This window comes from Pygocentrus nattereri, chromosome 22, assembly GCF_015220715.1.
Source record: "Pygocentrus nattereri isolate fPygNat1 chromosome 22, fPygNat1.pri, whole genome shotgun sequence".
In the NCBI taxonomy this organism is placed as follows: domain Eukaryota; kingdom Metazoa; phylum Chordata; class Actinopteri; order Characiformes; family Serrasalmidae; genus Pygocentrus; species Pygocentrus nattereri.
Window position 1 is genome coordinate 13,728,648 of NC_051232.1, and position 15,778 is coordinate 13,744,425.

General features: G+C 39.0%; 1 protein-coding gene across 3 annotated transcripts in view; it reads right to left on the minus strand.

Moving 5' to 3' along the window:
* The window catches only part of tmem131l (transmembrane 131 like), a 69,214-nt gene that overhangs the window by 11,833 nt on the left and 41,603 nt on the right, over window positions 1-15,778 (minus strand). For 2 of the 3 annotated variants that reach the window (XM_017713539.2, XM_037532877.1), the window contains exons 5-18: window positions 15,463-15,586; window positions 13,795-13,911; window positions 12,408-12,512; window positions 10,220-10,297; window positions 8,883-9,039; window positions 4,638-4,696; window positions 4,450-4,555; window positions 3,794-3,896; window positions 3,295-3,439; window positions 2,499-2,669; window positions 1,971-2,040; window positions 1,685-1,805; window positions 613-682; window positions 78-187 (exon numbers count right to left, since the gene is read on the minus strand). In XM_017713539.2, the coding sequence (XP_017569028.2) occupies window positions 78-187; window positions 613-682; window positions 1,685-1,805; window positions 1,971-2,040; window positions 2,499-2,669; window positions 3,295-3,439; window positions 3,794-3,896; window positions 4,450-4,555; window positions 4,638-4,696; window positions 8,883-9,039; window positions 10,220-10,297; window positions 12,408-12,512; window positions 13,795-13,911; window positions 15,463-15,586 (1,536 nt within the window). The remainder of the gene's footprint in view (window positions 1-77; window positions 188-612; window positions 683-1,684; window positions 1,806-1,970; window positions 2,041-2,498; window positions 2,670-3,294; window positions 3,440-3,793; window positions 3,897-4,449; window positions 4,556-4,637; window positions 4,697-8,882; window positions 9,040-10,219; window positions 10,298-12,407; window positions 12,513-13,794; window positions 13,912-15,462; window positions 15,587-15,778) is intronic. The other variant, XM_017713538.2, reaches the window with a different exon arrangement.

Sequence of the window (15,778 nt, forward strand, 5' to 3'; positions counted from 1 at the left end):
TAAACTCATCTACACATATGCACACTAAATAATTTCAGGAGTGAGGACTCTCCACCCTCCTCTCTCTGTTTTCATACCATTTGGTGAGCAGGTCTAAAGCTTCCAGAGGAGCTGGATATGAAGAGAGGGTTCTGATCTCCACAGAAACCACAGAACCAGTGGGGTTCTTCAAAGTGAAGTTTTTAATCTGTAACACAAATAATACATACAAGGGATCAGCAAAAATGCTTAAATATTCCATCCCTGATTACGTTGTCACTGTTGTAATAAAATCTTGTATCTCCAATTTACATCACTGGAGAAGGAAAAGACATTCTTAACTAGAATACACAATACTGTACTGAGACTTTATTCCCAGCCACTTGAGACCACTTCCACAGTACATCAGCTGGCCAATATGAATATACTGATGCATTTTGCGTAGGGATTCTATTAAATTGAAAATGCAGTCCCACAGTCCCTGAAAAGCAGTGACCAAAATTTTATGAAATTTTCATTCGTCAGGTTATATTTGTTTTCCATTCATTAAGAAAATGTTCACATAAACTGAAAAGTATGTAATATATTACTTTTTTGACTGTAGGATACATGAGGGAAACAAAGTGTGGTTACCTTGCTCTCGTTGACCGGTGTAGCACCAAAGTCTAGAAAGGTAGAGTGATCTGCAGGGAGTCTGGGCCATCTACACAAACAAACTCATACTTCAATTCTTTATTTAGACCCACAGTTTAAAATATATAATAAAACGGTATTAGACTTACTAATGGCATTAGTTTCATAAACACTAATGAACAAGTGACTACCCTCAGCAATACGTTACACTACAGCATGTTACAGCACTGGAGAGTCAGAATTGTTCACAGTGTTGGAGATCCACCTCAAAAAGTTCCCTCAAAGAAAGTTATTACATAAACCAGCCACAAATATGCTACCTAAAACTATAGTTTTGTGGTCTAAAAATATATAAGGCATTGTGAGGCAAAATAGTTCCCAAACAAAACTATCTTTCCAGATTCATCACTATTTTAAAATGGTCAATAATACTTATAAAAGCCCAAAGACACATGCAGGTACAGTGGTGGTTCTGAATAGTAAATAAAATGGCTATATATTTGTTGTAGACATTGTGACCCCTGGTCTCAACCATGAAGAATGCAGAAAATGTGGAAACAGGAGGAATTTCGCTTTGAAACATTAACATTAATGGATTTTCATAGACTGAACTCCAGAACCCCACATCTCAAGCCCAGCTGCAGTGTACTATTGCACTCACACGACTGTAGCTCTCTGCTTCAAACACAGCTTTTAAAAGGAAATTCATATTAACACATTCTCTCTATACTGTATATTCACACACTTTATTCACAATTAAGGCTGTGCCATACGCCCTTCCCTAGGCCCCGAAGACGGCTGCGAAAGCCGGCAGAAAAGCATGCCTGAACAACGAACAAGGACGAAACCCCATGAGGATGGCAGGAAGAGAAGGAGAACCATGAGAGAGTGGTGGACAACATGCAAGTCCCAAGCCCCACCTCCTATTCTGCAGCGGGGCCGCTAGACTACACCTCACATTCGATCCAGGACGTTGAGCTGGAAGCTCACACTCCCCTCAATGAGTGAGTGCACACCTTTAAAAAGACCAGAGAGGGAACAGAGCGGGAGAGTCCATTGCTTATGTACGTACCTGCAGTAGAGCTCCTTACTGCAGTGCCAGCGGCTGCAGAGAGCCGAGGCCAGACTGCTGTCCGTCCGCCACAGAGCAGAGGAGGATTCTGGAAGGAGAGACTGCTGCCATTCTAAACGCCCTGCAATATACATTAAGCAAAGGAAAGGTACAGTTACCACACTTAGCAACAACATACTGTTCTGTGCCAAAGTTAAAGGGACTTTATATATAATATAGATACCCATATTCATTAACTTTTTAATTATGTTTGAAAAGCATCAGTAAACTGGAGGCTTTAACTGACCTGCTTTAGAGAGACGGAGAGGACATGGCCTTTCACACTCACCACCAGCCTCGAAAACTATATCACCACGCTGGGGGGAGGGGGGGGGGGGGGGGGGTGTAAGCAAAGATTTGAATACTCCAGGTCAAATTTCATGTTTTGCTGATTTTCAAAGTAAAAAGTTAGCATATCCTCTATGAGGAACACACTTAAATATGCCATTTTCTGCTATTTTAACACACAATTTGTATTTATTTGCAGTTCAACAAATAAATAGTATATAAGTAAAATAAGTAAAAAAGTAAACATTTTATTTTTTTCACCCCAATATATTAAATTGAACAGCAACTGAACAGTAATTGTGCAGAGTATGATCTCTGCAGAGGATGTGTCAACTATATTTGCGTAGTGCTCTTTAAAACCAAAGTTGTGTACAACAGAGCAGAATAACAAACTAAGTAACCGATGCTATAAAGGTCACTGACTGATTAAAGAGAGAAGACAACAGGGACAGAAGCAGAGTAAATATATCAGCCGTTCAGTCTGTACCTTTGACCCCGTGGAGAAAATGTGAACGGGTAGCTCCAGAGTGAAGCCCAGGCTAGTGTGGAGCGTTACTACAGTGATGAGGTTGACTGGCAGCGTTCTGTTTTGGAGGTGGAGCGTCAGCAGCTTCCAGCAGCCAGAAGCCACACCCACCGTCTTAGTGAGATTGACCACCTACAAATTGTGAGGGGAAAAAAAAAACAGAACAGCTTTAAAGTGATTTTACTTTTTTTAAGGAAAAGATTCACAAAATTCATAATTCGGGATAATATAATATGATAGTGTTTCAATTTCATTTCAGTTCATCAGAGAACAGCACACTATGAAAGTACACATCTGAAGCAAAAGCTGCTTTATAGTGTCACATTTTAATGCTCTAGCCAACAGCTAATATTTTAGTTCCAAGCCAACAAGGTAACACATTACACAGTGTAATTAGCCAAGTTTGGTAGCTTTTAACCTCAAAACATGCGGTAAGCTAGTTTATTATTTGATTTTGACTAATCTGTTTCAGTCTTATGACAACTCTGGTACGGCACTTGCACTGTATTTGAATGACAAAATGTTGCATCATCACAACAAATGACCCAATGTACTGAATACCCATGTGCCTCTTACTTTCAACGTAGCATTTCATTTGATTCATGCTATTTAAATAGACAAAAGATTTCTCATTTTTCAGAGATCAGTTTAGCCCATTAAAGACCACCCATACAAAATGACATGCTGATACACAAATGATAAACAATACAAACGATTGTTGTGAAAGCTGATTGAGGGAGGTGTTTGAGACGTTTACCTTAAAGAGTGCATGTGTGGACTGAGTGAGGGAAATGTTGGAGATGCTAAAGGTCAGAGGGAGAGGATTGACCACCCACAAATCCACAAAATTGGCTCCTCTCTGTATCTGTCTGAACTGAAACCATGCTGCAGAGTCACATTTCCTACAGAGAGAGAAAGCGAGGTAAAAGAAAAGAGAGGCCAGAGAAAAACAGGGAAGAGAAGAGAGGTGGACACAGAGAAGAGAGAAAGAAAAAAATGAGGGTGAAGAGAAAGAGAGAAGATGAGAAAAAAGAAAGAACAAAGAGAGGGAGAGAAAGAGATAAGAGATGTAATATTTGTGTGCACACTAGGGGGCAGTGTTGCGTTTATCAAATCAGAACATACATATATTTCAGGAACCTAGATACATTGCTCTGCTCACTCAGTTTTATCTACAGAACGACAATTCTGGGTGATATGTAGCTCCTCCTCATGTTGGCTGAGAATTTCACAATCTGAGTACATGCGTGCATTACCTGTCAGTGGTTTCCAGCCAGGGAAATATGTTCACTGTGCTATTTGCCAAAATCTGCATGCTGATCTGACTTGAGCATTTTTTACTTTGAGATGACAAAGGTCCTAAAAAGAAGTAGACAAACAAACCAACATATTAACAAAGACATCTTTTAGTCCTACACTAAAGTTGCAAAATCTGATTGTGTATGCATTTTATATATATTATATATATATATATATATACATACATATATACACACACACACACACACACACACACACACACACACTTGTGCTTGTTAACACAAATAGCTAAGTCAGCCAATCACATGGCTGCAACTCAATGCATTTAGGCATGTAGAGGTGGTGAATTGCTGAATTGCAGACCGAGCATCAGAATGGGGAAGAAAGGGGATTTCAGTGAATTTGAACATGGCATGACTGTTGGTGCCAGATGGGCTGGTCTGAGTATTTCAGAAACTGCTGATCTGCTGGGATTTTCACACACACAACCATCTCAGAACTATTCGTTGTATGATTTGCAGGGAGCCATGACTGGCACTAAACACAACCTCACTTCTGCAGCAAAGACTACACAAACAAGCATACAATATTAAAAGAAGCAAACAAAAAGATTGACAGACAGATAAATTGACGGATAAAATAAATAGCTTACGTCTACAAGACAGCGCTGCCACCTGAGTGAGGTTACTTGATGAAGCTTTCAGAGGCCCCTGACTAATCTCTACAGAGCTCTCAGATCTTGATAGTATCTGGATTTCCTGAAAAGGTTAAACACATTGGTGTTATCCTGTGAAAATGAACATTTAACATATTTCATTGTATCCACTTCTGAGGGCTCACCTTTACAGACAGCTGTTTAACCCCTGAGTTCAGCATGTACACTCCTATTCTTGGATCTGCTGTCAAAACCAAAAACAGTTAATGAGCTTCAAAAGAGACAAGTACACAAAGCCCACTCAGGGAAATACATATTTCCAGCACCAGTCACCAGGGGGCAGTGCACCACCACAATTTCTGAAGGGGTCAAAAACGTCAGTGGCAACTAAAACAAATGCCTCACAAACATTTATTGTAAAAAAAAAAAAAATCTATTAAAGCAAATAAGCTGAATCAATCTTATATAATGCTTTATAAACGATATATAAACCAATAGCATAACTAGTACAAATCTTACTAATAAGTGTAATTTTTAAAAGAAAAAGATTGTTATTGTTCATTAATTCAACATAAATATGAGAAATAAGTGGAAGTATAGCATCCTTAGCAACAGTTTAAAGAGCCCTGGTTAAATTAATTCTATTTTAAAAAGTGAACTAATTCTCTACGGAAAACTCAAGGAAAATATTTTTTTCTCCCAAAATATGTTAAATTCAGCAAACAACTAGTAATTAACAGTGTATAACAATGTGCAGTGAAGTGTTCAAAAATCGACAGTTTGGTGCAATATGACCAGGTACGCCAAAACGTCTGCACACGACACGCTCTTAAGGTTAATTAAAATTAAAATTAAAATTAAAAACGGACAAAAACATTCTGCACATCTAAAAAGAGGGTGCGATGATTACTCCACGCAAGATTCTAACTGGATGTGTATAAGCTCAGGTGTTAGCAGCGGTGGGTAGAAACTAGTTATATTTTCCTTGGATACATGTACTTAAGTCAAATACTCATGGATTTGTACTCTGAGTATTTTCAAATCATGACACTTCTACTCAAGTACATTAGCGAGTAAAGGAATCTACTTTTTATTCTGTTACATTTTAGCTATTCATTATTAGTTACTAAACCCCAAAAAAGGAATTAAATTCATTATGTTCTGTACTGCCTCACATCTCTGACTTTGGAGCTTTAGCATTTTATTTGAGACCAAAGGGATTCAAAACGAGAACAGAGCTGTCCAATCTTCAGTTCCTCTGCTAATAGATGGTCTAAGAAGTTCCACTGCAGTTTTGCAAGATACAAAGTACTTCTGACCTGACATTTTTGTACTTCTACTTGAGGTTTTTACAGGAAGCTGATTTTACATGAGTTACTATTTCCTAGCATTAATAAGTTTACCTGAGTGCTGATTTAGGCTACTGTAATCTATTTTAGCTTCGTAGCTCAAGTGTTTCAGTCTAGGCTTAAAGGATACATCTGAGAAAGGGGGAAAGTGCAAATTTGATTTCTGGCCCAAGCAATGCTGCAGTGTAACTAGGAGCGAATGATTTGGAGACAGTATCTAAATGGAATCTGATTTATCTGACCGATATTACATCAATATTACTGCAATTATTTTCTACAAAATTCCAGGTCAAAGAATGCCAGCATGTCTTGTTTGAGGCTGGACTGCTGAACATGGTATACTGCCCATTAGTGGTGGTTGTGATGCAACAGCACATGGATATTTGTTTGCTTTATACTGGTTTAACCAATCTACAGGTAGTGCACACACTATTACCGGTTAAATTTTCCTGTTTAAAACTTAAAGCCTCTGTCTACACATTTTCATAACTTTCTTCAAACTACTATCTATAGTTTTTGTGATGTTATTGGTCTTTTCTGTTGAAAGAGTTTTAAAATGACTTTTTCTCTGATTTGAGTTGAGTTGGGCGGGACCAAGTTTGCCACAGGTGACATCAGATCTGTCAAATTATCAATCCAAGTAAGCAAAATGTATACATCTATGCTAACAAGCTACTCATTTTTCTCTCCATCACATAAACAGCCTGCTGCCTTTATAATCAAAAATAAAAGAAAAACACTAGGAGGTCCAGCAAAAACTCATAGCAAGTACGTTATTTAACAGTGCTTGTTATGAAGCTTTATTACAATGCTGTTTGTAGTGTAACTAGAGGCTGCTTCCTGTTTTTTAGAGTATTTATCTAATATTAATATCTAGTATTCATTTCTATATATTCCTTGATCATAAGTTGCTTTTTCCGTGCTCACAGCGGCTTGAAGAGAACACTGTTGGTAATATAGTTTATAATTCATGCAGTTACAATCTGAAAACTGCACTCCTTTAAAAACTGTGATTTCTTTTTCAGCCATGTGTACAACTCTTGAGAGTGGCTGTAAGAGGAAGAGTGAAGCAGTTTGAGGAACTCTCCAGTGTGGCAGTGAGCATAAGAGCAGCAGCACTCCGTGTGAGATGAGCCTTAACGCACTCAGAGGAGGCACAGCAATGGCTCAGCTGTTATTACAGACGACAGCAGGAGCAGCACGTGGCTGAACGCAGATGGGAAAGCCTGTTTGGCGCAAGGAGCTGCCACTGTTTGGTAACAACAGGGTTGGGTAACTCTAGCATTAGCCTCATTCTGAGCAGCTACACCCACAGAGACTCACAGAATATCTGATGGTAAGACAGCCTCAGCTAGTCAGCTGTTGTAAGCAGTTTGCCTGCTTTGCAAAATGACCTTTTCAAAGTTAGATACAGGGTCAGTCACAAAACTGCTTTAGAACATGTCAATAAACATTCGAGTGCCATAAGCATCACGACAAACAACACTCATGCCATTTGGTAGATCTGTTAGATCCCTACATTATGCAGTAAAATGTTCATGTTTCCATTTACAAGTGTTTTTGCCTTTAAAAAAAATTCTCATTACTGTAAAAGAATATCATATTTTCCCCTTTTTCAACTGGTGAATCTCTAATGTTTACCTTGTAAAGTGTAGGAAACTGAAGTGAAACAACAAAATGTGTCACAAGCTAAAAGAAATACCTCAACTGCTGTCAATGTATTGTGGTAATGAGATACAACCGCAAAATACTATATTTGGCAAAGAACGTCACTGTTTTACAGAAGAAGCAAAAAACATTAACATTTCAATACAAGTTAATGTAAATTGATTTTACTGTAAGAGGCCATTTCTAATGGTCTGTTCATAGTTTTAGTGAGGAGTAGAACACACCTAGGCTAGTCAGCCTCAGTGAGCTAATAATTTAGCAATGTAAACTTTATCATAGAACTTTTTTGTGAATAAATGATCTGTTTGAGTGGTTGATTGGTGGTTGGTGTAGTGTAGTGGGTAACCCCCTTTGCCTTCTACACTGGAGACTGGGGCTCAATCCCTCGCCTGAGCAGGCACCCAACACTATACCAATCAGAGTCCTTGGGCAAGACTCTTAACACTACCTCCACCTACCTATGTAAAAAAAAAAAAAAGATCAAATTGTAAGTCACTCTGGATAAGAGTGTCTGCCAAATGCCATAAATGTTTGACCGTAAGCTTTGTTTTAAAATTGCGGTGCACTGCCTGAATTTTTTGTTGTTACTAGCTCTGTAGGTTTTACCGTGCTAACTACAGAGACAAAGTGCTAATCACACAGAGTAGTTTGCTATCTAAACCTCAGTCTAGCAAACTGAATGTTATACATTTAAAGTATTAAGCATTTAACCTAATTTTTTTCCTTATTTGCAAACATTGTGATTTCTGTCTGATTCTAACAGTGAATTCAGAAACATTAGTCTGGCTATCAGCTCAGGGGTTTGTAAGTGTTTTCTTATTCAGATTGTGCCGCCTGGTCTTTATTAGGACTACAAGAAATACTTGTTACAAAAACAGAAAAGCCATTTTAATATCCAGACAGTCTTTCCTGTTCGCACTGAGGATACATGAAGCTGAGACCTGCCTAGTCTGAATACTTCCTAGAACGTAGTCATGTGGTTTTGATAAGCAGGATGGAGGACCTTTTCTCCCTTAAGCAGAAAATAGATTTGAACCCTGTTCATATCAGAGGGAAATTCGGCCAATTTCACCAAATCTTAGCAATTATATTTCCCCCCTTTAGGATTTCAAGAAATATGTGGCTATTTTATAAATGTGAGGGTCTTGCAAGGGTCTTTTTGAGCCTTCCATCGGAACATAGAAACAACTGTTTTGTTTCAGGTTTGTTCAGCCCGCTGCCCTGTATTTCTGTACAGGCTGCTAGTATGTGAAGGTGAAGTGGTTGTTGCAAGACTTGAGCAGACAGGAACTGTCCCCATTAACTTGAACAGGCATGCACCATCTTGGTTTACCTCACATACATAATCTTTGCTATGGGGACTCTGCATTTCATGCCTTTAACTAACTGGGGTGGGACTGCAGTGGTACATACGAGTTTCGCCACCTGGCGGCGGAAGGACTAGCAGCACCATGATGTTTTCCAGCACGTAGGGCTTAAGTTTGTCCAAATGAGCTGGCCTCTCTCCTTGCTCAGACAGATTGATCTGAAGAGACAAACGCCCCTCCTCCTCAGCTCCGAAACAGAAGCTCTGAGAATGAGAGAGAGGGAGAGAAAACAAAAAAGAATTAGCGCATTAAAAAGGGTGTAAAGACACCTAATCCACTTTTCTATGTATTGGAACTTAAGACAGAAAACATTTTTGTCTGCTTTGGTGTTCTGTTTCGGAAAGAACAACCGCAAGTTTCCATCCTGGTGAGTTATCGTTGAAACTTTAACATAAAACATGTTTGCAAAAGTGTAATAATAACTCCCCATGCCTTCTTTCCTTGTAGTAGCTTCTTAATTACACAGCATTGCACTGATATATAAGCTGGATAGCAATGCATCACTACTAAAGAAGCAATTACATGAGCTACAGCTCCACCTACTGTAGCCACAGACTGACTGAGACCAGCTGCCACCCAAAGCCATCTGATAGCCAAGCCTGTTTACTCCTGACTTTAAGAGATCTTGGGTCAAGCTCTATATAACTTGTGGCCCTGTATAAGTAGGTGACAAACATCAGAGATGGCAAACAGGGATTACCACCAGGCAGAAATGTAAACGCTCAACAGTGAGGTTAAGGTACTGTAAATATAACTAATGCTTTACAGCTTAAGTTGGTGAAAGTAGGACTGATGCCTAAAAGCACAGGAAACAGCACAGCATACTGCACCATCAACATCATTCTCTACCAATCGCCATTATCTTCCTCCAAAAACAATCCTTCCCCACCAAACAGCATCATTCCTTACCCCAGCAACATCATTCTCCAACCAGAAGACAGACACTGTCCACTCAAACATGGTCAGTCTTTACCAAATTACATGTCACTCTGGTCAAACACCATCCTCCACCAAAACAGCATTAGTCCTTACGAAACACCAATATTCTCCACCAGGAACAGACCTGACTGCTAACTTGACAAGATTTACACTGGAAATAAGTAACATCTTTCATCCATAAAGCATATATATTTTACAGATTAAAAATCTGAAAACCAACACAACAAATGACCAATGACCAATGAATGAACATGGAGTGGTGTCCTTAGATGGCAATTTACATGAACATTTCAGTGGAAAGCCAGAAATTATCTGCATCGTGTTATCGTCCCCACTACATCATCCTTTATGACAACACGGGCACGTATGGTAAAAACATTGCTTTCAATAGTAGCTTTTAATCACAAGCAGAGGAAACCTTGTATGAAAAGATGAGTGCTGTACCTGAGGGTGACTGTAGAGAGCTTTAGGAAGACTGCAGTCCAAGAGCAGTCCCAGGATGGTGATATTTGAAGCATCTTCCTGTGAAAAGAGGAAGGAAAAAACCACAAATAAACAAACAAACAAACAAACATAGTATTCCAAGTAAAGTAGATTATTAATTAGGAAGTATTAATATGACAAATGGCAGACGAGCTTAAAGATGGACTTTGTCTGCAGGGCAGGTTTGATGTTACGACCAACAGAACTCTCTGAACATGTGGAGGTCATTTCACATCCTGAAGAACCTCCCAGGGTTTTACAGTAGCCTCAGACAAGCTGATTGATTCAGTGAGATCAGATCTTAACAACCCAAACTGAACAGCTGAGTCAGCATTTCCTCTGAAATCAAGGGAATTAATAAGGAGTTTGTCCTCCTTTGCTGCAGTAACGGCCTCTACTCTTTTGGGAAGACTTTACACTAGATGTTGGAACACTGATGAGAGGATGTGACAGTATTTTGCCATGGTTACACTAGCCCAATGACCACAAACTGTGCAGAAAATGACAAGCTTCCTAAGAGAAGTCATATATTGACCAAAGTACAGCGTCCATATACCTGTGGAACCTGTGTGTTGGTAACACTGACATTCTGTTCTTCTGTAGTCATCTAATACCACTCGGATACCTGTTTCTTCATCTAATACCGTATGACTTCGATATCATTGTCCATCCTAAAAGCAAATCAGCCATTTTATCTGTTTGTGGTCTGCAATAACATGTTCTTCTTCCCATCGAAAGTGCATTATTTTTTTGTATTTGTAGGAAATTCAAATGTGAAATGTTGTTTAACAGGAAACCGCATGCATCATGTAGTGAGAACAGTTCACAAATAACTTCCATGAGCACTAGGACTTGACAAAATTTTCAAATGGGATGTACACACAAAATTCATTTGCATGTGAGTGACTTAACTGTATTGTATTCAGACAGGATGATTCAGACTAATGCTACATGTAACACGCAACAGCCAATTTTACAATAACCTCTCACCATGCATCCCTCTCACCATGCAACTACAATAAACATATTTTATACACTGTTGTAATGCACTGAGGAAGATTACAGAGAGCAGAGCTGCTGCAGAGCTGCCTGAGCCGTGGCTCGCTGAGCAAGTCTAATAAATAAATAATAGCCTGCAAACCCAGTGAGAAAAAAAACAGCAGCAAACGAACATGTATAAGCAGTGAAAGAGCTGCTCTAAAAGGAGTGCTAACTGACATTTTAACTTCCTGTGGCTCTTGTGCACCACAATGCCACAGAGTCTAACAAAGACTCTTCTGCATCGTACAACAGCTTAGTTTTAAAATGCACTGTGGGGGAGGGTCTGTTTGTGGCTGCAGTTTCTGCTGGTCCAGTGTTTCGGTTTGAATAACACATCAGGTTGGACCTGCTGCAAATATTACTCACTTTTTGAGCACGGCTTCACGAGATGGCTAAAAAATATCATATTGACAAGAGTGACAAGTTCAGAAACAAGCTCCTTGTAGTGAAGTCCAATGGCATTGCTCCTTTGAGAAAACTAGTAATTTTAACATGAAACCGAGAATAAAGTACGAGAGTAATCACTGGGCAATTATTACTATTAGCTCAAAAGTTATGCAAATACAAGTCACCCCCAAATACTGTTTTTGTTTTCTTTGTAATTTGACTTATTTGTTAAAAATCTCCCCACCATGCCTAGGTCAAAATTGGGTCAAAAATGACATGGAAAAATTCCAACAACGCTTTTATTCTTCTTCTGTAAAGTTATCAATTTGCAGATACAAGGTTTTGTTCTGTCAGTGACTAGATTCTCTGAGAATCCTCTGCTGGCAGTGGAACCCTTTAATTCTAAAATTAAAAACACGTCAAATCATTAACGCGAATCGTGCATCCACAGTCAGAATTCAACGTGCCCCAATTCAGCTTACAGCAGTTTAGCTCAGCCCATTGACAATGAAGTTCTAAGACGCTTCAGCCAACACTGCTTTTTGAATGACAGCCAATCAGAAGAGATTAATTTCCATATATCTTAAAAGGCACAGAAATTGAATTATCTTACTGCACAGTGAAATAACTATGCTTTTTGTACATAAAACAAACGTGTGAATGTATGAAATGCAAATGGAAGGATGGACAGTTTCGGATGATGTTCAGATGTAATACATACCTGAGTTTGTGTCAGCTTAATGCTCTGAATGTGGGGGAATATTAACACACTGTCTTTCTTCTGTACGTCTTTTACAGAGTCACCACTGACTCCAACACCAAATACCTGAGAGAGAGCGAGAGAGAGTGAGAGAGAGAGTGAGAGAGAGAGTGAGAGAGAGAGCGAGAGAGAGAGCGAGAGAGAGAGCGAGAGAGAGAGCGAGAGAGAGAGCGAGAGAGAGAGCGAGAGAGAGAGTGAGAGAGAGCGAGAGAGAGAGCGAGAGAGAGAGCGAGAGAGAGAGCGAGAGAGAAAAAGAGAGAGAGAGAATTACATTCGATTACAAAATAAACATTGTTCTCACAGACTTGAAGTGATCTTTCACCAGTTTGTTTAAATAAACATAGACTGTAGGTTACAATCACTAACTACAGAGTACGAGTCACTGCTGATCTCTTCATGGAAGCTAATAAGTGAGATGCAGCATTATTTGCATATGACCTACATGCAAAATTGAGGTTACCAAGCAGGTCACTGTGTTGTGACACTGATGCTGACATGCTGAATTTTCCTGTTAAATCTACAGAACCTGTTAAAGTCCAAAATTAAAGTGACAGCTTGGTTAAAAAAAGAAATAAATAAAAAACACCATAAAAAAACTAATCAGCCAAGACATGTACTTGGTACACATTGTTGGTTTAACTATTGTTTTAAGTTTTAAACACTTGTTACTATAGAAACTCAAGAGGACCCAGAAGCTGGCAAAACACCCACTCTGCAGGAACCCATCGCTCATTAGTATATAATAAATTACAATGATATACAATAAAGTATATGCTCATTTCCTTGGTTCCTTAGCTATTTTCATACCATAAAACCACATTGGACCAATTCAGACTCAGTTTGCCTTTAGTCACATTTGTTTAGTGTAATGTTTAAAATAATACTGATCAAAATAATGTACAATGGTTGAATGGAGAATGTAGGGTGCACACTAGTCACCTAGGCCAGAAAGTGAGCTCGAGGGTACATTTAAATCAATTTTATCTTACAAAACAGAGACAGACTGTATTTCTGTTTCTGTGTATATATTAGGGACAGATGAATGTTGATATACATAGGTCGTCTGATAACAACGGGTAATGTTAGCAAACAACATTGTTATTGCGATCGTGCAATAACAAAAAGAGGTGATGAACAGAAACAAAAAGTGTAAGGCATAGTCGTCACTCTACTTATATCTGAACAGTCAGTGTATTTTAACAATAACCCTGACTCCTCCCAAAATAAATCATGATGTGTGTACTGAACTGTTTCCTACAAAACATTTTTAGACATTTATAACCCTGATGGGTGAGTACAGAAGCTTGCAGTGCATCATCCACCCTGAAGCACTCAGTGCAGTGCTCACCTGGTATGTTATGACCCCGTGGGTTGAGGTATTAATAAATAAAGAGTTTTCTACATTGCCCTCTTCTGTTGGGAGGAAAATGAGTTTAAAAGATGTCTTCCCTCTGGGTGGAATCACCTGCAATGACACAGAGAACAAAAAAGACCATTTAATTACAGAAAACAGCCATACAGTCAATCTATGAAGAAGTAAAGACAGCCAGTTAACTCTGAGAGCAGACTTGAGCTGAACCTGGGTGCTTTCCTGCTCCTGAAACTTCTGAGGTTTCCCTCAGTTCCGCTTTGGGGTTTCAGTCTGGCACCTAATGTGTAAGAATGGCAGCACCACTGCCAACACACCACAAGCAAAACTTGTTCATTTAACTGCTTCAATTTATTACTATTTGAATGAATTATAATCAATTATCCAGTATTTTATATAATCCATTATTCAGTATTCTATTTAGTATTCTATAGTCTATTATCTTCTCTGAGCCAAAATTAATTAATTAAATTAAATTAATTAATGCTGATTGTTATCTAATGTAAATAATCAACTAAGTCATACCAAATTAATAAAACTAAATTTGATCCCTAATTCACTGAACTGTTTCCTAAAGAATCATAACCGAAATGAATCATTTCAAGGTCAGACTTCTGAAACCCTGTTATATTCTAATTGAATTCACACACTTATTTCATTATTATTCTCATCCAACCCACCTCCAAGACTCATCTGAGCACAATGACTGGTCCTACCAAAAGTGGGCGGGGCAAGATGTGTACTGTAGCAGTAACAACACACAAGGGTGACTAGACACTACACAATGCGATAACAGAGTGGTAGATGCTGACGCGTACAGATCGTGTCCATTTAGAAGGCCTGTACACATGGCTGGAGTGGGAAGGAGTTAGTACACTTGGAAATCCATCAGGAAACAATATATTTGCACCAGAAACAAAGAAATATGGCTCAACGCAAGAAACGATGGCCATATACAGAGCCAAGCAGACAACAGCCACTAAGGCAACAAAGTCATATTAAACAGGAAAGGAACACAGCATCACTACTGTTCTCCATCTTGGGTTCTGTGATCTGCCTGCATGTTTCTATTGGTTGATGTGCCTGCATGTTAGAATGCGTCGCACCAAAAGTTGAAATGGTTTGAACTTTTCACTACAACCTAAAACGTCAGAGCAGAACCAGCAGAAACACAGCAACAAATAAACAAAAAGAATTACAGAAAAGATAAAGCAAGAAAGAAATAGAGATAGAAACAGTGAGGGAGAGAACGAGAGAGAGAATGATGGAGAATAGGGAGAGAGAGAGAACGTGAGAGAAACAAAAAGAAAAGAAGAGAGGCAAAGAGATAAAAATAAATCGGAGGAAAAAAAAAAACCAAAAAAACTATTAACACAGAGCACACGAACTGCCTGTATATGAGTTAGACCAAAGAACAAAAGATTAAATAAATCAATCAAAAAAGTGGGGATAGAAACAAAAGAAGGGGACAGCGGAAGAAAGAGAGAGGAAAAAAGAAAGTGAAAGACAAAAGAGCAAAAGAGAAAGGAAAAAGAACAAATGAAATGAATTATGAAAGAATTGAACAGAAAAAGAAAGAGTGGGGGTAGAAAGAAAGTTAAAAAGAGGAAGGTCACAGGAAAAAAGAGAAGCAAGAAGTTTACTCACTCGTCTATGGAAGGAAGGCATGTGAAAGTAAGAGCTGGATGTGTAGATGGACTGCAGGGTGACGGGCAGCTCTGAGCTGGGGTTGTGAATGTGGACAGTTTCAGCTCGTGGGAGTCCAACGGGCCTACACACACACACACACACACACACACACACACACAGAAAATAAATACACAGCATGTGGAACAGTCTCCCCTTCATGCCCTCAGCACCATCAACCTCAGCTCAGCAGAGTTCATACAGAGGAACACTGATAGAAAAGTGACAAAAAGCTTGTCTATGTACAAACAAAGAAAACAGCGTTTCCAAAAATCTC